Below are 16,379 nucleotides of genomic sequence, written 5' to 3'. Positions count from 1 at the left end.
CTATTATTGAAGCTACCTTTGGAAATACTATATCTATAGATCAGTGGTTCTCAACCTTGGCTACACATTAGAATCACCTGGGAATCTTTTTAAAATCCTGATTTCTGGGCCTCATCCTCCGGAAATTCTGTTTCTTTGTTACTAATGTTGTGGCCCCACCCCATAACAAAGAAAAATTTCCGGAGGATGAGGCCCAGGAATCAGGGTTTAAAAAAGATTCCCAAGTGATTCTAATGTGCAGCCAAGGTTGAGAACCACTGCTATAGATAATATTAAAAATATATCTAAACGTGCAATTCTTTGTCCAAAAAATGAGCATGTTCAAAAATTAAATGAAGAAAATTTGGATATACTCGATGGAGATTTTCACACATATTTGAGTGATGATTCCATTGATTCCACAGATGATGCTGAAAAGGAAAATTTTACCATCGAATTTCTCAATTCTCCTTCGAATTTCTCCTTCGGGAATGCCGTGTCATAAATTAAAACTGAAAGTGGGTGCAATCATCATGCTATTGAGAAATCTCAATAGTAAATGGGGTCTTTGTAATGGTACCAGATTTATTATCAAAAGATTACGACCTAACATTATCGAAGCTGAAGTATTAACAGGATCTGCAGAGGGAGAGGTTGTTCTGATTCCAAGAATTAATTTGTCCCCATCTGACACTGGCCTCCCATTTAAATTGATTCGACAACGTTTCCCGTGATGCCAGCATTTGTGATGACTATTAATAAATCACAAGGACAAACTCTAGACAAAGTAGGCATATTCCTACCTGAACCCATTTTCGTAGATGGTCAGTTATATGTTGCTTTCTCTCGAGTTTGAAGAGCATGTGACATTACAGTTAAAGTTCTAAATACTTCATCACAAGGGAAATTAGTCAAGCACTCTGAAAGTGTTTTCACTCTTAATGTGGTGTACAGGGAGATATTAGAATAAGCTTAATCACTTTATCAGTCATTGTTTGCATCACTGTTGTTTTTATATCATGTTTCTATTGTTTTCATATCATGTTTTTGTCGTTTTTATATCAAGCCTCTGTTGTTGTTATATCTTTTTTACTGTTATTTATTAATAAATTTTTATTTTCTTATATATTTTACTAATTTCCTTTCATTTCTCACACTTATATTATAGAGAAAGGGCAAATAGCAATATTAAAATATCTCCGCTAATTAATTCCCTTTTAAAAAAAATATTTTATTGACTTTTTACAGAGAGGAAGGAAGAGGGATAGAGAGTTAGAAACATCGATGAGAGAGAAACATCGATCAGCTGCCTCCTGCACACTCCCCACTGGGGATGTGCCCGCAACAAAGGTACATGCCATTGACCGGAATCGAACCTGGGACCCTTGAGTCTGCAGGCCGAAGCTCTATCCATTGAGCCAAACCGGTTAGGGCAATTAATTCCCTTTTTAATGTGCACGAATTTCATGCACCGGGCCACACTAGTTTTAGTATAAACCTAATTTATTCATATTATTAAAAAAGAGAACTTATTCTATACAAGAACACCAAATCCAGAAAGAGTGAAGGCAGTGAGGGAAAAGCACAAAAAGTCAAAGGCAAAAGGGAAAGCATAAATCAACTCTCATAAGACCACATCTCCTCTGCATATCAGCAGATATGCACCAATGGCTTGCTGACAAAGCTGCAATAAACAACCATCCAAGCCCAAATCCAAACCTGAAATGTAAAAGACACACATTCATACTTCGTATATTCATGCAATTACTTACACATAATTTCACAAACACTTTTTGAGAAGTGCTTTAAAATAAGCCTTAACAAAATACTCTGCAGAATAAGCCTTAACAAAATACTCTTATAATAATTAGAAATGAGAGATGAGCTTAAAAAAAAAAAATCAAGTTTTTTTTGCCCGGCCAGTGTGGCTTAGGGGTTGAGCTTCCATCTATGAACCAGGAGGTCATGGTTTGATTCCTAGTCAGAGCATATACCAGGGTTGAGGGCTTGATCTCCAGTGGGCGGTGTGTAGGAGGCAGCTGATCAATGATTCTCTCTCATTATTGATGTTTTTATCCCTCCCTCACTGAAATAAATAAAAATATACTTTAAAAAATAAATAAATCAAGTTCTTATTGGGTATTTTTCTCCTTCTTGCTTAGTGTATAAGACATATTCACTATTCTCAATGTGAAGATAAATCAGCCATAAAAAATAGCTTAAAAGTAAATGTTTCAAAGGCATTTTCCCCCCCATGGAATAACCATGCATTTCTAAAATAATTAGATCTTCCTGCTGTGTGTATGTTGGTTATACTTCCTTTTGATCTCAAGGAATTTATAATATAGCTTATTTTTCTAAAGCTAACACCTCATACCCTCCCCATCTGTGCTTTCCACCTGTCTAACACACCCAGACATTATTACACACAGATTAGAAGCTAGGAACAGTCTTCTGTTTATCTGAATCCTATTTATTCAATTTCTACCTTCACCTCTATATTTCCCATTTCTATTCTGGAAGCTTTTAACTTCTATTGAAAAAAAAAAAGGTGCCTTAAGGTCTGAAGGATATGCTAAAAGAAGGCAAGGTCCACTTCTTTGTTCTCATCTCCTTTCCCCTAAACCCATATCCAGCCTAAATCTAGTTTAAAATATTAAGACACACATAAAAACAGAAATGTAAGATGATACATTCACAAGTCACTGGGGCCGACAAAAAATGTTAACATAAAATGCAGAAAACCAAAACATCACGGGAACAAAATTTGTCCAAAGAAGCCTCATGAAAATGATCTGTTACAGTCATATCCTGAAGAAGGGACAATATTCTGAAAGGGAAGGTAGAAAAGGGCATGCTAGACAGGGGCAAGAATAGACCTATAGAAGGACAGTCAAGGTGGCTGATAGCTTCGGGCTGTAAAGACCTTTTAAATTTTATAAATAACTGGGGGAATTATCAAGAGTGTGGCTGGAACTTAATATAATTAAATCAATATTTTAGGGTTAGCCTTGGCATCAGAATGCAATATGAAAATAGAAAGTAAGGGAAGGAATGACAGTGGCATGGGGAACCAACTAGACATGTTATATTACAGTTGGAGATTTGAGGCAAGGTTTTTTTTTTTTTGAGGATTCTCTATAAAAATGGAAGTATCTTAGAAAAGACTAAAATAAACAAATAAATAACGTGTTGCTATGAGATCTAAGGACTTCCCAGAGCAACAAATCAGTGTAATTTTCATAAGTATGCAGTTCAGATTAAAACACCCAATTATGTTCCATTCCTATGACTAGGACAATAACAGAAATAAAATGTATTTTTTTAATGTAGGTCCTCCCCTTTAAAGTATCAACTTGATAGGTGTAATGGTTAATTTTATGTGTCTACCTGACTGCGTTAAGTGAAGCTAAGTAAACCATTATTTTGGGGTGTCAGTGACAACTACCACATGAGTCAAGAATGACATTTGAATGACAAACTAAATAAAGAAGATCATCTTCCCCAAGGTGAAGGGCCTGAATAGAACAAAAAAGGTGGAGGAAGGGAGAATTTACTCTCTTCATGATATTCATACCCCTGGTTTTCAGGCCTGTAGGCTTAGACTAGAATTAAACTGGTTTTCCTAGGTCTCCAGCTTGCAGACCAACAGATCACAGGATTTATCTCCATAACTGTGTGAGTCAATCCCTCCTAATCCCTTTCAGTATACCTATATATAATCCATTGGTTTTGTTTCTCTAGAAAATCCTAACAAACACAAAAAAGAAAATCCTAATACAATAGAGGCAGACACTATATCTGTCTTGTTCACAACTCTATATTCCCAGAATCCAGCACAATGCCTTATATACAGGAAATGCTCAGTAACATTTGCTGAATTAGAGAATGAAAAACCAAGTAAGAGGCTGTAAAACACTAAGTGCTTGATTTGACAGGTAAGGAAAACAAAAGGAATGCAGAATATTCTCTGCACTGAAAGTTTAAAGGCAAAAGCAAGCACCTATTCACGTTTGATTCAAATAAGCCAAATAATTATACAAGTTTAAAAGTTAAAGTTTTAATAGGCAAATGTCTTTCTTTTCCTATGCCATTTATCTTCTCATCTTTAGGTTATTCATGTCAGTCCTCAGTGAACAATTAAAAAGTATGCCGAAACCGGTTTGGCTCAGTGGATAGAGCGTCCGCCTGCGGACTGAAGGGTCCCAGGTTCGATTCCGGTCAAGGGCATGTACCTGGGTTGCGGGCACACCCCCATTAGGAGATGTGCCGGAGGCAGCTGATCGATGTTTCTCTCTCATCGATGTTTCTAACTCTCTATCTCTCTCCCTCTCTGTAAAAAATCAATAAAATATATTAAAAAAAAAAAGTATAAGCTCTGAATCAGTACCATAATATACCCATGTTCACAGCATCTACATTTTCAAGACCCTGTCTCTTAAGTTCACTCTTGACATCATCATCCAAACTGCTCTCAGAACATACCATTGAGTCAACTAAATATATTTAGTAAATGTATATTTACTAAACATCATTATATACTGGGCTTCATTCCATAGCAAAACCCCAAACCTTTTAAAAATCTCATTTCCTGTCTGTTTCTTGGATGTATATTACCTCTTCCTAAAAACTGGCTTCTTCTGACTTCAATAGCCCATTATCCCAACTCTCCCCTTGATAAACTTTGAATTCCACCAGTCATTCTCAATTTACTTTCTCTGCTATCTCTTCTATTCTAATCTTAATCAGATCTACCCCAGTCCTAATTCCCTGGCCTAAGTTTAGTTCTGTATTTTCTGCTACTAACTTAACTATATAAATGAGCGAAACTTGGGTTACCCTGTCACTTTAAACTCAACATATCTTTTCATAAAAGCCACCTAAAGGACAGAATAGTCTGTGCGGGGAATCAAAGTTTTGCCGCCCCAAAATATACCTTTGGAAATACTGATTTAAGCTGGTTATTAAAAAACAAGACTCCGAATTAACCTTTCACTCTCCCCTTTACCTGCCTAAAGAAATGCAGATAGAAACTCCTGCTCAAAGGAAGAAAACATATGCTTAACATAATATGAAATGTGGCAGAGTGGGAGAAACCTAACAATGCTTGTTTGAACTTTCTTCTGTGTACCATTGTTTCTGGGTGGCCAACAGGAATTTGTTTACCATCTTTGCTCTTTCTCATCCACCTGCAAATTGTGGGCTTTAAAATCTCAGGCCTCTGCCCCCATTTCCTTCTCCTTTATCCAAAAGGGCATATATTGGTAAAAACCTCAACAGCCTAATGCTCCTTTGGGTCTCATATTTTTATAGCACCCCTGAACATACATCCACAATAAATTTTGGATATTTTCTCCTGTTAATCTCTCATGTTAACTCAGCTAGAACTTAGAAGGTGAGAGAAAAGTTATTTTTTTGACCCCCTCCATTATCTGGCAGTATAGGGAAATGAACTTCCTGATGTTGCTGAACTAGAACCAAAATAAATTCCAAAAAGTCAACACCACTGAGATGCTAATAGACACCTAAGCTGATGAATGTCCACAATAGCAAGCCTTTACTGTCAAATTAATGGAGACTGGCATTTAATGATTTGAATTCAAACCTAAACACGCTAGTTTACATTTTGTAAACTGGCTGCCAGTTAGTGAGTTCAGCTGAATATTTAAGAAATCCAATGTAATAAAAGCCTAATATGCTAAGTGTCCGACCGTCGTTCGACCAGTTGCTATGATGCGCAATGTCCACCAGGGGGCAGACGCTCAGACGGTAGGTCAGCTTGCTGCTGGGGTCGGCTGATCGGGACTGGGCCAGACGGGTGGACACACCCTGGAACCGTCCTGTGGTCCCTCCCCGGCCCCAATCGTGCACTGGGCCTCTAGTAGTAAATAATACAGAGATGATGAATATTCCTGGTAGGAACTGGAGTTAATAATGCAGGTACTCCTAAAATTCTATATGTGAGCCATAACTTTCTACAGGGCTCCATTAAAAAAGTAAATGCACAGAGATAAAATGAATCATGCCTTCTCTTTCCCCAGCACTATTCTAAGAATCATAAAAGATACTTTCATCAACAAGACACAGTTCTTTCCCTCAAGAAATTTCTAGAATGCTTTCCTGTAGGAATGCATCTAAGAGAACAGGAAAATGATTCACATATTGGTTTTCAGAAATCAAAGTATTTGATAGTATGAGATTACAGTGTTCTTTCCAGTACTACGTTTCCTGGTAGTATAGGGTTTCCTGAATTAATCTAATTCATAGGAGGCGGCAAGTAAGAATCCTTATCAATTTGTAGTTCTAAGAAAAAATGGGAGTCGGTGGGTGTAAACAGGAAAGCACTATTATTAATCTGTGAAATATGGTACAGTACAGTGGTTACTAAACTTTGCTGCACACCAGAGCTTTTATAACTTATGATGACTAAGTCATACCCCACATCAATTAAATCAAAACAAGCAGTTCAGGTTAGCTAGAAGCTAGGTGTCAGTATTTTTTAAAGTTCTCCAATATGCAGCAAAATTGGGGAACCATTGGTATAATTGAAAGGCAGTAAAATCTATTCAAATAACATATCAGCTATGTGACTTTAGCAAATGAACCACTTTGACTCACAATTTACATGAAACCCCAACTTAGAGGATTGTTGTAATGATTAAATAAGACCAGGACAATGCTTGAATAATGGGTAAGTATATATTTTTTCTTGCATGAAGACATAAAAAGGAATGTTTAGCCACAATGAAGTGAACCAACTACCCACTTATTTCAATAGCATTTATCAATGTGATGAATAAAAGGTAACCATACATTAAAGTAAGAACACATTATTACTACATCAGAGAATGAAAGAGGTATCTTTTATCCTTATCATCCCATCAATTTATATAATGCATTTTTAAAAAAACCTCTTAAGACCTAGTTGGTCTTACAAAATCCCTTTTATAAATGAAAGCTGACATTACAAATTACAGTCTTCATTTCAGGTTCAAATCTATGACATCACAGACAGAATCCTAATTCTCATTGTAACTTTTCCCATTTTCCCTTTATATTGAGGATTGGAATATGCTAAACCTTTTTAAACAGCACTTCTGAAGTCCCCATTAAAACAATGCATTCTACTGATACCTTACAGATAAGAAGAAAAAAAAAAAGCAGTATTCTAGTTCTTCAAAAGAGTAAGACAAAGAGCTCAACTGCTACTAAGCATTCACCACCCCACCTGATTATTTTATTAGGTAAATCTAATAGTATATTTCATGTTAATAAATATTACTAACCTGCAGCCCTGCATAAATAACATAAAGTTCAGAAAAAATAATATGTACCTGTAATCCAAAAGACCAACTTATATATATAAAAAAAGGAACCTATATTGTCACAGAGTGTAGCTTTATTGAAGATTAGCAGCATTTTTTAAAAAATCAAATATTCTTTCTCTGAGTAGGGACTACACCAGTGCATGCATTTGTTAAAACCGACTCAGTGGCACATTAAAATCTGAACATTCACTCTGTAAATTACACCTCATTTAAAAAAAATCCCATTAGGACATGCATTAGTTCATGTTGTATGATTATTGGTCATTCAACATTTCAAGAACTACCTGAGATGGTATTGGAAACAAAGTAACAAAAAGCATCATTTAAACTAGGTAATCATTGTATTATGAAAGCTATTAAGGTACTCATTTAACCTCAGAAAAAGTTCTGTTAAATTCAAGGACTAATTTTAATATAAACAGACTAAGCGTAAAATATTCAATTTATAACATGTGCTTCAAATTCTAGTTTTGTTTTTATAGCATTCTTGACATTAACATTCTTACTATAAACATTGACAGATGAGAAAACCTTACTACCAGTAAATGCTACTTTAGGTACAGCTTAAATATATTTTGAAACAAACTGATCTAACTCTAAAAATAAACCAAGGTAGTAAAATCAAAATCCATGTACTATACTACACATGGGTTCACAAATATTTACTCCAATTTAAAATACAAAAAAAGTTTTCATCCTGCAATCCACAGATTGAAAAGGGAGAACAAGAATTATAAGCATCTAGTTAAACAATAATACAAGCAATATATTTATAGAAGAGCTTTTCAGTTTCTCTGTATAAGGCCAACGCCATAAAGTGAAGGAGGCAAAGTATGGCTCTGCAGCATCAAATGAAAAGGTGTGGGGCATGTGAACTGGCATGACTTGACCTTGGCATAAAGTGAAAATGGTTCACAGGAAAATTTAGAGTTAGGAGACTCTAGTACCCCTCTGAAAGTCAACAGTCTAATTTGTATTATGAGGTGTTAGGCTGTATCTCTTAGGTCTCATCCAGTCAAAAATGCTACCTAAGCATCATCACATCATTCCATAACTAGGAATCCATTATAAGCCAATATAAGCATCTTTAGTATACTGTGGATTCACTTACCCTATGAGTTCAAATCACATTTCTCGTGCATTCAGTGATCTTTCTAATAAAGACATACCCAGTACAGATGTCACCTTTGTTCTCTGATAACAGCATTAGAATGTATTACAGGATATATCCTCAGTGCTAAAAAGCTAAGATTAAAATTTAAGCTGCTTTTAACACTGAAGAGGAAGGATTAGTACTTTAAAAATATCTTCTAGAATACTTGACATTCAGAGGGGGAAAAAAAGTTAAAAATACAAGGTAACAATTGTCCTATGCCCCTCCCAACTTCTTTATTCATGATTTCCTTATAAAAGTAGATTTTACTAATATACTTCCTTCTAAACAATAACCTATGGTTTCCCTCACAGAGATGTCATTTTTAAGAATCTTTAGTGGTGTCTCATCCTATATAATAAAAGGCTAATATGCAAATCGACCGAACAGCGGAATGACCGATCACTATGACGCACACTGACCATCAGGGCCAGACGCTCAATGCAGGAGCTGCCCCCTCGTAGTCAGTGTGCTCCCACAGGGGGAGCACCACTCAGCCAGAAGCCCTGAGCTGGGCTCATGGCTGGCGAGCACGGGGAGCGGGCCTAAGCGGGCAGTCAGACATCTCCTGAGGGCTCCCGGACTGCAAGAGGGCGCAGGCCGGGCTGAGGGACTCCACCCCCACCCCCAGCATGAATTTTGTGCATCGGGTCTCTAGTTACTAAATAACATTCAAAGGTAAGATCAAAACATGACATCAAACTGTGATGAAATGGTTTCTAGCTTCTATTTGAAAACAAGTCTTAAAATGTCAGGGTTGAAATTTCTGAGATCAACTAGGCCAGTGACTTTAAGTAGGGAAACTTGTTCAAACAAATCCCTGCTCAAAAGCTCATATGCAAAACTTTTCCCAGAAGAGTAGGAAACCTTAAACCTTTCTGTCCAGAACTCTCCCACTCTAACAAAATTAGAAAATTACTAAGTTGGTAATAACCTTTTTATTTCACAGATCTGAGAAAATGATAGGCCCAAAGAGGTTAAGGCACTGACTAACCCCAGATTACTCAGTCTGCACATGGCAGATCTAGAGCTTGGTTATACCATAATTGTTTCTTTGGAGAACACATTAATTCAGAGTGTCACAAAGAAAGAGAGTGTTGTAACAGAAACACAGTAATTTTAATTGAGCTCCCAGAGGCCAATTCACAAGGTCCAAGGATTTCAGTTTCTTAAAAATATCAAAAGACTGAATGTCATCCTCTCACTCTTGCTCTTTACAGTGGATGCTATGTCTCTAGGTAACAATAGATACTTTAATAAGGTCCTTACTAGGTAAGGGGACCTGATTAGGCAGGTCTGCTATGTAGGTCAGGTAATCTGCAGCTCTTTTTTTCAGATCTATCAAAGTATATTAAAGAAAATGGGGGTTAGGGGGTGTCAACACGTCTAAAACAATGGATAACATATAGATTGCCTTATTCAATCTAGCTAAACTAAAGTTAGTTTAATTCACTATTTACCAAATAAATATTGAGTGTATATAATATGTAGGTAATGTGGGAAAAAACTGCCACCCGAAGAAAGGTTTATCTAAGTCTTTCTTAATCCTTACTGCTTCAGTGGAAAAACAATTTCCATACTTAAAACCAATGAACCACTTTTGTGTCTATGTACTGACCCTACCATTCCTAAAACAAATTTACTCGTTCCCCACCCTCATCCAATTACTACATTTCTGCCTGAGACTACTCCCAGAAGCCACACTCTATTCTTGGATGCCTGCCCCAACCAGTTCACCAAGCTCTCCTAGAGCCAGATCCTGAAATCCCATCTCCTCTCCCAGAAAGCCTTAACTTGAAAGCCAGGTTAATCTCTCTAGCTCTACCCACAGACAGTTTATAACTGCCACAACTCGGTACACATCTTATAATAGATGCCCATTAGTTTGTTCACAAGTTAATTTCCTTTACTCATTGCTTATTCAGTATATTAACCATTACTCTTGCTAGGTACCAGTGTCGTTATTAAATAAAAGCTACTGGATAAAAGGGCATGTATTTAATTTGGGTTTAGCACTGAAAATGCCAGGTGCTTAATGCCTTTTTTAAAAAAATGCCTTCTGAAAATGATTTCAAATATATTAAATTCAACCTGTCTTGTGAAATTTACAAAATCTCCCAATATGGATAAATCTAAAAAGCATTAAGCTAAGTGAGAGAAGCCAGACACAAATGTTACCTCATATATGATTGCATTTACATGAAATTCTAGGAAAAACTAGTGATGAAAGCAAATCAACCGGGGCCAGGGATGGAGAGATTACATGCAAAGGGAAAAGAGTTTAAAATTTTTAGGCTAATGCAATTGACATTTTCTTTGAGAAGGAAAATATGTAGGTATTTGAATAAAAAATTTCATTCTTCCACAGTAACAAATTTACTTTCCCACAAAGCAGGGTGTTTTTTGTTTTTAGGGATGGGAATTAAAATCTCAAATCTGGATCATTTTAGATTTCATATTAACCTTTATCTCAAAAGATAAACCTGGGATTTTCTTCCAAATAATTTACTTTATCACTTAACAACCAACAGAACATTTCATTATTCAATTCTCCCTTTAAAATGTCTATCAACATTGGAAATTGTTTCAGGATAGTGTTAATTTGGTTGTTTCCCCATCAGAATGAATGTATGTAATCTAGCCCTTAATTCAAGATTGGAGGAATAGAAATCGGAAAAGGAAGCCACAGTACATACCAATTCCACTTAATTCTCAACTATCCTGGATCTTTTTGTTATTTTTGAGTAATTGCTGGAGAATCGCTGGGTTTTAAGCTACCTTTTAGTATCTATTCTAGGAAAAGACTCTTTAATCTCAAAAACCAAACTATTCTAAAACCTTTTAAACATTTTCCCTGATGGGACTGACAACTCAACAGGTTAAAGTTACTTATCAAACTGTGGTTTCGTGATGAAGCTTTCTTTTAATATAACTGAGATCTGAGTGTAAATTTCAACATAGCGCTGCGCTCAAACTGCCTTTGCCATTACCCGTAGAAATTTAGTACAGTCTGAAATGCAGCCAACACTGCCATTCTTGAAAGAGTAATTAACACCTCGAGAAGGACTTCGCATAGTACAATTTAGTAATTTCACGTCGCATCTGCTGCAGAGATCACAGACTGTCATTATGCCATCTCCTTCCTTGAACCCCACTACCACCCGCAGCTTTCTTCTTGGCTTTTCAAAGGTTTAATCCACTCAGGACCGCTAACGGAGGAATCGAGGCACCTTCCCTTGCGAACCCACGCAGAGAAAAGGGCAGGAAAATGCGGTTGAGTCACGTCGCTCCGCCATTTTCTAAGCGGAGGAGGAAGACATGTTGGAACAAAAACACAACAAAAGAGCAGCCATTTCCCAAGCCAGCTCCAACAGCAGCCCGCGCTGGCGGAGCCGGTGCCCTCGGCACCTCCACATCCACCTCCCGGGGCAAACCCAGCGCATCAGAGGTGCCGGCGGAGGAAGCCGCCTCCGACCCCGCCGCGCAGGGATCAGGGCTGACCCGCAGGCCCACGAACCGCAGCGCCTCGGGAAGGACGACGCACGCCAGACGGAGCCGAGTGCAAGCCACGGAAAAGCGACATTAAGTTGACAAACTGAAATGTACTCGGTGCTTGTGGCGACGAACGGTTCAAAGGAAACCACTGGCTAAAGGCAACCAGGTACCACTCAAGTCCCAAGGACCGGCTGCAGCTGGTCCTGCTACCTGCCTCGGCCCCGGCCCCACTCCCGACCCGAGCGCTCGGGGTTCTTCTTACCGTATGTGGGGGATGCCAACCCCACCCTGAAGAATCTTATAGAGTTTGCTCTCGTACAGCAACTGCGGGTGCCGGGCCTTCTGGGACTCTAGCTTCACGGCCACTTCCTGCGGGGGGGAGAGGGGATAATGGCATCAACATCCCTGCGGGCTCCATGCCGCTCGGGAAGGGAGGGAGACATTAGCAAGGCTCCAACTCGTGACCAGAAGGTGAAAGTGGGAGGCCACGGGGAGAGAGCTCCCTTTGTCATCATAAAAGGAGGCTCCGGCCTCAAAGGCCTTTTCAGGGGGCAGTGACGAAATCCGCACGTCCTCTCCAGTGCAGGGCAATGATTCATGCAGAAAACGTAAGGAGAGGTTATGAAGAAATCGGGCGATCGGAAGCCGTCCTGATTAGAACAAGAAGCCCAGTCGAATTAAAATAATATAATATAATTAATATAATATATATATATCACATATCGCAGGAAAAAGATTTTGCCGTTTTCACCTTAAACGACGGTAAAATAGATTACAATACGGGGAAACTTCCCAGTTCACCCAAGCTTTCTATCGTGGTCTTAACCTTTTAGGGCAAGAGCGTGGGAGAGGTTCCTAAGCCAGGGGAGCGGGCTCCCTCCTGACCCCGGTGCGTGCGTTGGGGGGGGGGGGGGGAAAGAAAGGTCCCAGACATTTTGGGGGGGGGGGGGGGCAGGCGCAGGCGTCGTCGCGAACCCCACCCCCAGGGGATTACCTCGCCCATTGGTGATGTTGATCGCCAGATAAATGTCCCCGAAGGAGCCAGACCCCGATCTTCCGTACCAGTTTGTATTTCCCTCCGACAATGAACTCGGCCTTGGAGCCGCTGCTGCTCGCCATCGTGGGAGACGAAGGCGGAGGCTGGGGCCCAGCCCCGACACCTCGGAGAGGAGGACGCGGGCCGCTGGGCTGGTCCCCTGAGCAAAGCTGCGGAGGAGGGCGGCAGGGAACCGAGCACGCCGGCTTCTGGCGTCACAGGGCCGCGAATCCGTCGAGGGGACCCCGATCACGGCCCTCCAGTCAGGTTTCTTTTTGCTCGGCTGCAGTTTGTGCGGGGTTCTCGCGGCTCCCCGGCTGGGCCACTTGGGTCCGGGCGGCCGCCACTGCCTCGCTTTCGCGGCGACGTCGCGGGCTGGAAAAGGGGCGCGGTGAGTTAGGGCGGTGATACCGCTGCCACCACTGCCGCCGGCTCCCGCCCGGAGGGACCCCTGTCACTCCGCCGACGCCGCCATCTTGTTACTCCGGCTCCAGCCAACGCAAAATGCCCCCAGTCCCCGGGAGCCGCTTCTTCACGGCGCAGAGCACTCTGGGAAAGACTTCTCAGCACAAGCCCCGGAGGGTCGGCAGTGAGAAGAGGGCGGAACCGGACCCGTGAAAGTCGCGGCTCACGCTCCAAGCGTCACCCCGTCACCGCCCAACTGCTCATGCGTACTGCAGCCCGGCTGACTGCGCAGGCGCGCGGTGGCAATCTCCTCACTCCCGCCCCCGGCTCATTCTCACTTCCGGTCGTCGGCTGTTCCAGTCTTGCTACCTGTTTGTTAGTCACCTCGGCAACGCCCGGTCCCGGAAAGGCCTGGCGGCGCCAGGCCTCCGGAGCAGTTAGAGAGGAGTCACCTTCATTGTTCTTGTAAGATGGAAGCTTCAGGTCTTGGAGTTGGGCATCGACCTTTGCTTTCTGAGGCGGGTTTTAAACCTTTGATCTTTCCGCCGCTCCCTCCGCCCCCGACTGGCCTAGTCCAGCTCCATTTGTTTTGAAAGGAGCTGTCGCCTCTGGTGGAGAGGCAGAGGAAAGCAGCCCAGGACTGGCTGGGTTTGTTCAGGGCTCTCCAAAAATCAATAAAAATATATTTAAAAATAAATAAGTAGCCAAGCCAGTGTTGCTCAGTGATTGAGCGTGGACCTTGGAACCAGGAGGTCAGGGTTGGATTCCTGGGGAGGGCACATGTCCGGGTTGTGGGCTCCATCCCCAGGAGGGACATGCAGGAGGCAGCCCATCCATGATTCTCTCTCACCATGGATGTTTCTGTCTCTCCCTTTCCCTTCCTCTCTGAAGTCAATAAAAATACATTTATAAATTTTAAAAAATAAAATTGTACTTTATGCTGCGATTTTATAAAATGGTTCCAATGGTAGGTAGCAGTTTTGTTGTTTTGCTAATATCCTTATTTGACAAAATTAAAGTTGACATTTTATCTGCCCTCTTTTTTTTTTTTAAACTTTTATAAGCTTTTGAAATCCCACACTCTGGAACCCATTCGTTTAAGTGACTTTTAGAAGGCCTTCCACTGAGATTCTATGATTTTGTGTATATATTTGATGTCTCCTCATTTGTTTCCAGCACTGACAATACCCAGCAAAATGATATGAGTGGCCATAGCCTTTTCAAATGTTATTTCATTTTACTCCATCTTAAGATTTAAGTTTGTCAGACTTAAGAAGGACAAAGGTTGGTTTTTGTTTGTTTGTTTGTTTTTTAAGGAAGTGAAGTTTTTAGGTGTCAGCTATGACTCAGCCTTTCCCTTAAAATCATGTATCATTTACTTTCAGCCTCAGCAATTGAAGAATTACCTGTTGGAGGTGCTGTTATTTTAAAGGTACAAGACATTCTGTGCTTATTGAATCAGCAGCAGCTTTGGTGTAATGGAAGGAGTCTTCTAAAATGTGCCAAAATGCAATTTCTAATTCCCGGATCAGATGAATTCACTGAAAATATAATCAAAAGTGAAGGCCTAGGATGGGCTGGGTGAAGGGGGGAGGGCGTGGGAAATGGGGACATCTGTAATACCATCTGCAATTAAAAGGTATAGGATAAAATGTTAGACTTCGAGGGACATATCACATCTAGTTCAATAATCATATTTTTAAATGCTTTAGAATTTCCACATATCAATTATGCCCTACTTGGACAAAAGTGGCTTGCCCAAGATCATACAGATGCTATTAGAGGCAAAGAAAGGACTAGAACCCCCAACCTCTAACAGGAAGAAAGATAAAAAGGAAAGGGTAGAATGCAAATTGGGACAGTCATGCCACAGTGAATACTTCTATGTTCATAGAGAGGTCAAGATGAATTGAAAAAAAATTTTTAAGCCCTAGTGTTTACCTTAGAAAAGGTCACTGTAACCAGAGTATGTTTTGAGTAAAATGATAAGGACAAGCACAAGAAGTATAGATGTTGTAAGAAGGAAAATGAAACACAAGGGCAGCCTGCCAATTTCTAGAGTTGTTTGTTGCAAATAAGTAGTAAAATGGAATGCCTTAGAATATGTCACTGTTTCAGGTGTTAACTGTTACACAGCCTCGTGTATGATCGCTTATCAGATAAGTTAGTGGAGTGATAGAAAACATGAGAACATCAGAAATGTCCTTCTGGGTCAGAGTGATAATCCATTCAGCCTGTTTTCCAGTCATTGACTATGACAGCAATTTCTGTGTCCCTTTCTTGTTTCAGTTCCTTCCCCCCTCTGCTGTGATTCAGAAGGTTTTGTGAAAGTGGACTGCTGTATTTATGACAGCAACTTCAAACACATTTGAGATATTCCATGAACATTTCTTACTTTTTATGTTGTCATTAACCATAAATTTATTTCAGTCAATTTTATTTGAACTTATGCTTTTGACCCATAAGGCTTCAAGACTCTAAAGATTAATAAATTCCATGTGAATGTGACTCAATGATCTTTTAATAACCATATATATTTATATAATATTCACTATTCTTTTCCTTATAAAAGTGACAAATATTCACTTGAAAATTTTAAGTAAATCAGAAAAAAGAAAACAAAAATCTCTTAGAGCCCTAACTGGTTTGGCTCAGTGGATGGAGCGTCAGCCTTCGGACTGAAGGGTCCCAGGTTTGAGTCCGGTCAAGGGCATGTATCTTGGTTGAGGGCACATCCCCAGTAGGGGGTGTGCAGGAGGCAGCTGATCGATGTTTCTCTCTCATCGATGTTTCTAACTCTCTATCTGCTGGGGTCCAGCCCCAGCAGGTCCAGGGTTTCCCAAAGGTGTGGATGGAGTCGGCGAAGAAGGAATGACATGGAGACAGCGTTCAGTTGGTCATCATAGCCAGGTTCTCTCTTTATTGTCCTATTACATCTATATTTATACTATTTGATCCCATAAGCATGCCTCTATAATTACAT

The 16,379-nt window shown here is 40.1% G+C and overlaps 1 protein-coding gene and 1 long non-coding RNA gene across 17 annotated transcripts in view; one reads left to right on the top strand and one right to left on the bottom strand.

Moving 5' to 3' along the window:
• Positions 1-13,663, bottom strand: part of CSNK1A1 (casein kinase 1 alpha 1) — a 42,027-nt gene extending 28,364 nt beyond the window's left edge. For 7 of the 16 annotated variants that reach the window (XM_023761206.1, XM_014463201.2, XM_023761203.1 and 4 more), the window contains exon 1: positions 12,950-13,662. In XM_023761206.1, the coding sequence (XP_023616974.1) occupies positions 12,950-13,074 (125 nt within the window). In that variant the 5' untranslated portion in view covers positions 13,075-13,662. Of the gene's footprint in view, positions 1-12,217; positions 12,325-12,949 lie in introns of all 16 variants that reach the window. The other 9 variants (XM_014463207.2, XM_014463209.2, XM_014463199.2 and 6 more) reach the window with 7 other exon arrangements.
• LOC111827684 lies at positions 11,590-16,087 on the top strand. Its single transcript, XR_002831351.1, has 3 exons — positions 11,590-12,121; positions 14,573-14,680; positions 14,782-16,087. It is a non-coding gene; the product is annotated as an uncharacterized LOC111827684 (long non-coding RNA).
• Positions 16,088-16,379: the final 292 nt, after the last annotated feature.

This window comes from Myotis lucifugus, unplaced genomic scaffold (assembly GCF_000147115.1).
Source record: "Myotis lucifugus unplaced genomic scaffold, Myoluc2.0 scaffold_202, whole genome shotgun sequence".
NCBI lineage: Eukaryota > Metazoa > Chordata > Mammalia > Chiroptera > Vespertilionidae > Myotis > Myotis lucifugus.
This window is presented reverse-complemented; position numbering and strand designations above follow the sequence as displayed.